Source organism: Pteropus vampyrus, unplaced genomic scaffold (assembly GCF_000151845.1).
Source record: "Pteropus vampyrus isolate Shadow unplaced genomic scaffold, Pvam_2.0 Scaffold104, whole genome shotgun sequence".
Lineage (NCBI taxonomy): Eukaryota > Metazoa > Chordata > Mammalia > Chiroptera > Pteropodidae > Pteropus > Pteropus vampyrus.
Genome location: NW_011888885.1, coordinates 4,672,200 through 4,682,147, shown reverse-complemented (window position 1 = coordinate 4,682,147; position 9,948 = coordinate 4,672,200). Strand labels below are relative to the sequence as shown.

Below are 9,948 nucleotides of genomic sequence, written 5' to 3'. Positions count from 1 at the left end.
AAAAAAAAAAGGAAATGTAATCACTGTATATTCTGTGGCTAAGCTGTGATTAGTACTTACAGTCATAATGATATAATATAAACAATGAGTGTTAATTTACCAAAACTGAGATAATAATTAAGAGGATGAAAGGAAAGATGGTGGTTTAAGGAGCTATCTTCCACTATCAAGTCAACAGCTAATATGGCAGCCTTTTCAGCCAGGGTTGCCCAGTTGATCCACAGAACACAGAAAGTACATACATAGTTAGTACTATTCTAGGTGCATAGGAATGTCACTAATTCATTAAACACAAAGGATGCCTTAGGGCATTAGGACTTAATTTTATTATAGAATTCCAGCTGAGAAAGAGAAGAACCAAGGAAGACCAGCATAAGGATATGATTCCGATACTTGAAGATAAACAGCAAAAGAGCTAGCTAAGAAATGACAGAGATCTCTACCTCTTGGGAGTGGGAATGAGGGGTGGGGGAAGGGGCAAAAGACTATTATGTCCTTCAAATCTCATATTACCATTTGACCTTAATATTGCAAAAATACATTAGTCAAACAAAATTTTTAACTTTTAACGACAAAAGAACAACTGTGAATAGCTGCATCTCCTAGGCTTAGGAGAGAATAAACAAGAAACAAATATTACCTTTTATATTACCTTTTATACTCTAAGTTATTTAAATTTTTAAATAAACAGTAAAGAGAAAAAATATTTTTATAGGGCAGTCTTCAAAATCAGAGTCTAGACTGAACAGAGCTCTACTTCTTGCTATCTTAAGAATAGTGGACATTTCTGAGTTTCCATATCTATAAAATAGGAATGAAGATCTCTACCTCATATAGTTGTAATTAAGATCAAACTATATAAAATGATGATAGCAATAATAATAGCTAACATTTATTATACTAGGCACTTTGCCAGTGCTTTAACATATATTGATTCATTTACTTCTCATAACCATCTGAGGCATTATTATAAAACCATTTTTTGGATGAGGAAACTTAACTCGGATTCAAATCCAAGAGAGGATTTGAATCCACAGTCTTACCCGCAGGCTCATGCTTTTAACCAGTACTGCACACTACACAATGTCTAGCAGTGATCAATAAGTGGCATGTATTTTTAATGGTCATTATTAATTAATTAAAAGATAAAATTTATGGAAGAAAAATTAAAAGACAGTAGCTCCTGTTTAACATTCTTGAACATCAATCTATTTCAGACGACCTTGATTAAGATGAAATCTAACCATTCTTTTCCCATCACAAAACAGCCTTCCCATGTAAAATGAGACTACTTTCTTCCAATAATGAGATCATTACACTTCTGAAGGGAGTACGTTCTCTTCTTCCTGATCTGAGAGAAGGAACAAAGTTTGCTCAAATTGTTAATTCTCTCACTGCTGCTTCTATATTTCCTCAAGTTCCAGAAAGTATCAGACACGACTTGGCTATCTTTTTTCCATCTTTCCATATGCTCTTAATCCCTGATGCTGCAAAGGGAACATTTCGCAAGACATTAAACCATGTACAATGTCCACTTTCAAAAACAAACCGGAGTATAAGACCGACATTTCTTCAGCTAAATATTTGAATGTATTTTGTTTGGTCAGAGACCAAGGAACAACAGTGTGCTTCTGAGAGGAGAGAAAAGGAAGGAGAAGATGTCTTAAGCTGACATTTAGAGTACCTTGAGCCTTTATATCCACTGAGATCTTTATCCATATCCAACTCAGGAGTGGATTCGATGATTGCTTGAACTTCTGACTTCTCTTCATTTTCAGCAGAGCCTTAGGAAAGGGCAAGATGACATAAATAATGCATATATCACATGCTGCCCCTAATATAGAAATCCTGTTTGCTTCTATGGTTGTAAATACATCATTTGGGCATTAACAAAATTTAAAGAATGGATTCCAGGAAACACAGGATTAGACAATATGTTATGTATTCAATTAATAGTTAATAATAGAAACTAATAAATAACTAAAGCAAATTTTCACTTGTATCTCTTGGGAGACAGCAGAGTGTATCCCAGGCCAGAACTCTCTGTTTTAACTCCTATTTAAAGGGTGGAATATAGAGGAACTAAAGACATAGACTAATGATCTAAGGCAGGAAACAGAAAAACTGTCCTCTCACCTTTCAGGCTCTCCAACCCTCTAGCCCTCAAGATTTTTCACTCCAAACTTTATTTAATCATCATGTTTTTAAAGCTTATTTACAATTGAGTACAATGAATGATATATTTTATAAATCTATAGCAGCAACACTCCAATAACTGATTTGCTCATACCCACATCATCTGGATCTACTGAATACTTTTGACAGTAAAAGTAAAGAACTAGGGTCACTTACCTGTTGATACATTTCTAGTTTCTTGGGCTACCTGTACTTCAATATGCTTGCTTATCTCTGACTTATTTGGTGTATCTGCAACTTTCACAAAACCTTCGTTATCTTCCTTTAAGGGAGTATCAGTAGGAAGTGCAGCCACATCTGAAGCAGCTGTTGAAGCTGGAGTGGTAGCTTTCGATCCTCCTTGGCTAACATCAGAAAGTTCATCCTACAAATAAAAATAATTACAGAAAAATTTTTAAATAAGTAATTTATTTTAAACCATTTTAAAAATGGGTTAAGAAATAAACTTGATGAGAGAAAGTTCTATTAAAAAACTGTAACAGAATCTCTGATTAACAGAGGAAACCCATGAATAATCTCTAGACTATTCAAATACGGAAATATTTAAGCAAACCATATTTTCCAGACATACATGAGATTCTTCTAAATAGAAAATTTGAAGATAAAAGTCGATTGGCAGCGTTAGCAATAACATGATACCTTAATGTTCATATCAGTTATTAAAGGCAACTGTAATAATGCACAGTCATTTCATTATAAAAACCTACTTCAAAACACTCATAGCATGTATTATGTGGTAGCTACTCTAAAACAGCAGTGGAATAACAAGATTCTCAAATCTCAAGATAGAGTTTTATAAACAGTGTTCTTAAAACATCCTGCATATAGATCATTGGAAGTATCTGTTAAGAGAGATTTTTAAGTCCAAGGCCAGACTTTAAGCAGCGAGTTCAGGTAATTTTATAAGCAACCCAGGTGATTTCTATACTCACTAAAATTTAATAGGTACTATTCCAAGGTCCACAGATAAACTTCAAATGCTACATGCCCAGATTGAGGTTTTATGCAAAAATTTGTGGACAATGCACTTTTCTGAGCAAAGAATCTGTAAGTTAGATTTTCAAAGGGGTCTGTGACTCCAAAATAATTAAAACCAGTTGTCCAATGGCTACTAATAATATGGAAGTTCTTTTAAAGCAAAGTACCCAGGTCTTAAAAAAAAAAAAAAGCTGAAAAAAGTTTACTACTAGTAATAATAATGATTAGGGTAAATTTACTGAATTTACCATTCACTAAATATGTGACTTTGGGTATTCTTTCTATACCTATGTTTTCTCATCTGTAAAACAGAAATAATTGTACCTAATTCACAGGATTATTATAAGTTATTCTATAAAGACTTAGTAATGTATTCACACATATTCAGTGTCTTAAAATGTGTGCTATTATAATTTATAACAATACATTATGTACAACTTCGAAAATTTTGAAATGCATGCTTTTGGGAGAAAAATAAACATTAAGTTATAGTATAGTAGGAGATGATTATTAGTGAATTTTAGTTTTATCTTTTTTAACTTTTAAGGAACATTGTTAAAAATGCATTATGGTTATAAAAATAATGGAACAGAATCCAAACAATTAAAAAAAACAAACAAACTACTATACCAATTAAAATCACACACACACACACACTCCACAGCTTTATATTACACTATCTAAGAGATTTAGGTTGTTTTAGGTGCTGAGAAGAGGGTGTTCAAATTCAAATGTAAACTCTATTCAAGAACAGGAAATCATTTCTTGGCACAGTCAACTATGCATGCTATAATGGACAGCAACTACAAGGAAAACAACCACATTTGAAGAACTTAACTTCATCACTAAAACTCTTAGTTTTACAGCATTAAAATGTTTTCATCTCCATTATCTTCTCTCAATATTAATTTACTATCATGCATTCTGATGTAACACAAATTTCACTACCGAGAATAGTTGAACAAATATAAAATCAACTGCCAGATGAGAACATAAGTTATGCAAAAGGAATTATATTTGCTGTGCAAATAGAGCTCTTTATTCCTTCAACAGTTTCCCTGCCACAATCCCTATCCCACAATCCTATCCCAGGCTTTTGGGTTTGGTTTGGTTTTGAAATGATAGGAAATGCAGCAAGTCACAGAATGTGGTCTACGGTCATGCCACCCTGAACAAGCCCAATCCTGTCTGATCTCTGAAGCTAAGCAGGTTTGGGCCTGTTTAGTACTTGGATGAGAGACCACCTAGGAAGACCAGGTGCTGTAGGCGTAAAAAACAAAAAATTAGGGATTGTAAACTGACAAGGTCTTTGCAATCTGTGAGGTCAACCAAGGGTTGCCTTGCTGAAAAGAAAAGAGAAAAAGTCATAGAATGTGAATGCTATACCCAGCACAGAGTTACTCGTTAAAATATCTTGAATATCTTAGTTCTGCTGGTGGGCTTATAACATACAGATAAAACCCAAGTGTTTGCTGAAGAACTTCATCCTTGCTATTTTCAACTTCTGACAGTTTATACTGCACTTGGATTTGTACAATAGTCAGCTGATTATTTTATTGTTCCTCATTATTTTAAAAAACACATATATTCATGACAGATATTGATCCATTTACCAAAACAAATCTCTGAGAATTTGAATCTACCAAAAGAAAAATAAAATGGTATATTCATGTTAGTATACATACAAGGAATTTTCAGTGACATAGGAAAATGCTTATATGATAAACTGGAAAAAATGTATACTTTTAAAGGAATAATCAGAGACATATAAATGGTGTCATTTATAATAGCAAAAAACTGCAAACAACTTTAAGTGCTCCAAAACAAGAGATTAAGCAAATTATAGTACATCTATACAACAGAATACTATGCAGCAATTAAAAACTGTGTTAAACAAGAATATTGCCGAGATGGAAAACACTCAAAATATTTTACAAAGAGACTGAGGATTAAAACTGTTTTGTACAGTATGATCGATTAAAATATATATGGCTAGAAAAGTTCTGTTAGGGCATATTTGACAATTTTAATAGTGGTTGCCACTGGGTAGTAGGACGAAAGATTTTTGCTTTTTCTTTGCCCTTGTTAGCATTTATGTTTTTTAAGTAGAAAAAGTTATAAAGCATATATCTATATATGGAGTATGGTCTCAAAAATTCTGTTTAAGTATATAAAGTGTCTAGACACAATAAGTAAAAATTTTTTCCTCCTTATAATATTTTTCAGTTTCCAAAATTTTTAACAATAAGCATATGCTATTTTTGTAAGGAAAAAAGTGAATTGGTTCTAAAAATATTTGAATTAATATAACTAGATGAAATTATCTCTCAAGAGAAAGTTTTGAGAAAAAGAAAATCATTCATATTCTTTATGAATGGGAAACTATCCACATTCTTTATTTCCTTGTATTTGAGATAACTTTATCTGTCATCTGAAGTACAACATTAACCATATTGCTAATAAAATTAGCTGAATTGTACAGCCAACTATTTTCTTCTGTGCATCTCCAATATTGGGCTGATTTCCAATGGACAGAGAAGATAAACCAAAGAAATAAGCAGTTCAATTCTCTATCGCTTCCTCCCTTCTTAAAATTAAAAGACAAAACTGCTAACTATTTCCTTGACCTGCTGACTGGCACCTAATACAGTAGTACCCAATAAAAATTTGTTTGTATGTCATATGTAGTGCAGTACTAACCATACTTAGTCATGCAAATTAGTTTGTTTGGAGTTGAGTCAGAAAAACTGACAGTAATATTTCTGGAGCCAAAGAAGCCTACAGTGAAGACAACCAGAAGCTGCCGTGAATACCACTCTTGATTTTTGCTTTTTTTGTGTGCTCTATTAAAAAAATAAAAATGGTTTTATGTTGGTTAATCTAATAGCCTGATTAATTCATATTAATGTTATCATATACATGAATTCCCACTCTTTGAAGGTTTAAAATATAAAGTACATTTTAAAATAAACAGTCCAGATTCCTGATGATTCGTAGTGAGGAACAGCAATTAAACCCACCAAAACTATGCAATTAAACCCACTACGGATTCAGAAAGCCCTAGAGAATATCAAGTTTGTCTACACTGAAAAAATGATATGGCTTTGAAGCTATTTGAAAAATAATTAGTTTAAGGTCAATCCTGCACTTGTCATTCACCTCTCAAATAAAAGTCAAGTAGAGATATTATTTCCTCTTCCTCCTTATCACCTCACCCCCAAGGTCTAGTTATTTTTACTGCTTAAAAAATTACTTGGCAATTAAAGAGTTCACAACATAAACAGTATGGCAAATGCTTTCCTCCACAGGCTCATTTGTGAATCTGGGAGTATGAAATAAACTAAACAGGCAAGAGCTGAACCTAAAACAGGAAAAGGACTTTGAGGGTTAGGGCTATAAAGGAAGTGGTAACTTAGATCTGCTTAGAAGAAAATGAAGTTTTAAATTTGTCCTAGGCTATCCAGATAACATGAGATGTATTTATCTGCAACTTATTTCCCTTTTATATTTTTATCACATAAAAATATTTTATACTCATTAAAATAGCTCTGTGTGGGATGTACTTCTGACAACTGGATCTAAGGGATACAGCATGATGACTGAGGAGGGAAAAGCTCTAATTTTAGGGGATAGTTTTCAAAGAGGTATTTCTCCCTTCTTTCCAGGCAGTTGACATAAAGCTTCAAAGATGAGCAGGAAAGCACTGAGATGGGAAGTCTCTGCTACCATGTTTGGCTGGGGGTACAATATTGTATCTCCTATGGAAGGAACTATGAAATTCAGTCATTAAGAATGCTTCCAACTAAAGTTAGAACGAGGAAAGACGGCCTTAATATTAATCTGTTAAAGATAAAATATTTATCACTTTTGGTTAATAGTGAGCTCAATAAGATACCGTGAGCAAAAGGAGGGGAAATTCTTACTAGGACCTAAGTGGAAACCGTAAGCATTTATATGAATTATTCAATATAAAGTTACATGGGAGTTGCATGCTATTATGTCACACTCAATCGGCAGTTTCTGGAGACCTCCAATTCCTATTTTATGCCAGTCATATGCCAAGTTGTGCAGTCTTGGCTAATAGTCTTGACTACAAATGCCACTTTATTTATCTGAAGATCACTGGCCTATCAATTCCAATTGCTTGATGTGATTAAGACTTTCTCTTCAATGGCATATGTGGGTGCCAAGCATGGATACTTACACGGCTGTCCAGTGTTTCTGGTAACCCCACTTCCCCCTTTAGTCTTTAAGTAACTCTCACACTGTAGGCTATGCAAGACCACAAGAATGACCACAAAAAGCAGGAACCTACTTTGGAATTTGGAATTCCAGTGCTGTAACTATAAGGCAATCCTATGCATGTTTAAATTGTTAAAAGAATAGGTGTCATTCAAAGATGGTATACAAAATAGGCAACGAGCATATGAAAAGATGCTCAACATCACCAATCATCAGAAAAATGCAAATCAAAATCACAATAACATCAAGTCACATCTATTAGGATGGGCACTATCCAAAAACAAAAAAAAACCCAAAAAACAAAAAAACAAGTGTTAGATGTAGAGAAATTAGAACTCTTGTGTACTGTTGGTGGGACTGTAAAATGGTGCAACAGCTATGGAAAACAGTAAGGAGTTTCCTTATAAAATTAAAAATAGAATTACCATATGATCCAGCTGTCCCCCTTCTGGGTATATATATTCAAACCAATTGAAAGCAGGATCTTGAAGAGATATTTTCCCACCCATGTTCATAGCAGCACTACCCATAATAGCTAAGAGGTAAGAGCAACCCAAGTGTCCATTGACAGGTAAATGAATAAACAAAATCTGTATACATACAACGAAATATTATTCAGTCTAACGAAAGAAATCCTGTCATATGCTACAACACGGATAACCTTGAGGACATTATGCTAAGTGAAATATGCCAGTCACAAAAAGACAAATACTATATGATTCCACTTTTATGAAGTATCCTAAGTAGTCAAATTCACAGAAACAGAAAGAATGGTGGTTACCAGGGCTGTGGGGAGAGGAATAGGGAGAGTTATTGTTTAATGGGTATAGAGTTTCAGACTTGTTAAGACAAAAAAGTTCTAGAGATCTGTTTCACAACAATGTGAATATTCTTAACACTACTGAACTTACAAATGATTAAGATGGTAAAATTTTTGTTTTTTACCACACAAAAAAAGAAAATAGATGTCATTACTTTTAGTTTCACTTGAGATGTCGTGGTGAAAACAATCTGGTCCCTGTGCCATTTTCCTACATGTTTCAGAAATGAGGCTAGTCTATGGCCATGCCACCCTGAACAAGCCTGATCCCATCTGATCTTGAAAGCTAAGCAGGGTCAGGCCTGGTTAGTACTTGGATGGGAGACCACCTACAAAGATCATAGTAAAAAATATAGGGATTGTAAGCTGACAAGGTCCTTGCAATCTGTGAGGTCAATCAAGGGTGGCCTCACCTAAAAAAATAAATAAATAAATAAATAAACAGAAATGAAAATGAGGCTAAAATATAAGCTTTTACGAAAAATATTTTCAGTTGTTCTATTTATCAAATGCCTCATGTGCTCAGTGCTGTATGGACTACATATGTCCTATGTTATGTGGCACAGCCCTATAGCTATTTACGTTCTGAGAGACTATAAAATATGTTCACAACTACAGAAAATAAATTATCCCATTAAGGACAACTTAGAAATGCTCCAATGTAGTGTTTTCCTAAGTAGCCTGTTTGACTCCATCTGAAATAAGCTAAATAAAGGGGCAAGCAACTCTGCTACATAAGTTTGTCTTTCAGATTCAAAGACTTTAGGCCTAATGAAAGTAAAGACAAAATGACAAAAGGTAACTACATTAGTCCTGTGGATCTCACTGTAACATATTACATTATATTTCAAGTAAAAAGTAAGTGTCAAAAACAGTGGTTCTTAGCCCCCAATAAGGGGAACCAGGGCTCCTTGGAAAAACAGTTCATAGTGAGCCTGAGGCAGGGAAAATACAAGAGGCTAGAGCATCTTCTCGTGCCAGATGGAAGGAACTACTCAAAAAAAGTGGGGCAAAATCAGTGGATGAAAGTTTGAGGAGAAACAGGACATTTGCACCGTCCCAAAGTATATCCACAAAGATATTTATTAATTACAAAGGGAAAAACTGTAACTTTACAATGGACAAATCTGACACACACCACCCAAACCAAGTGATCGAGGTTAACATCACCCCTAAGGCATATTGCTTCTGCAGTATTCTTGCCAAAAATCTATAACCCCAATTTAATCATGAGAAGTCATCAAAGAATCCCAAATTGAAAGACATTCTACAATATAACTAACCAGTACTCTTCAAGCCTCAAGGTCATAAAAGACAAGACAGAACTGTCACACTGGAAGAGACTGAGGAAACATAACTCAATGCAATGCGGGAACACAGTTTGGATCCTGGAACATAAAAAGGACAGGAATGAGAAAGCTGACGAATCCAAATTCAAGTCTATAGTATTTAGCTAATAGTACTGTGCTGTGGGGTTTCAGAATGAGCCACCCCCCAAGATGTGCTTCTGTGGTATGCTGACTGCTTTGAGCGAAGAGCAATTTTAGCTCCAGGCTCCAGAGAAACTTCTGTCTCTCTCTTAACTACCTAGAAGAACCTGAATTAGGGGCCTTGCCCATAATGAGAGATTATCAGAGATAACCTCTTTTGACCTATCTGTAGGGCAGGACATCTTCCAATTATTATGCATGTATACTCTGGTTTCTCTTCAG

General features: G+C 34.4%; 1 protein-coding gene and 1 pseudogene across 1 annotated transcript in view; one reads left to right on the top strand and one right to left on the bottom strand.

The window, feature by feature from the left end:
- Positions 1-9,948, bottom strand: part of SPAG9 (sperm associated antigen 9) — a 121,319-nt gene that overhangs the window by 43,699 nt on the left and 67,672 nt on the right. Inside the window, 2 exon segments of the mRNA XM_011365034.2 lie at positions 1,685-1,784; positions 2,353-2,560. Of these exon segments, the coding sequence (XP_011363336.1) occupies positions 1,685-1,784; positions 2,353-2,560 (308 nt within the window).
- On the top strand, positions 4,325-4,443 carry LOC111742968 (annotated as a pseudogene).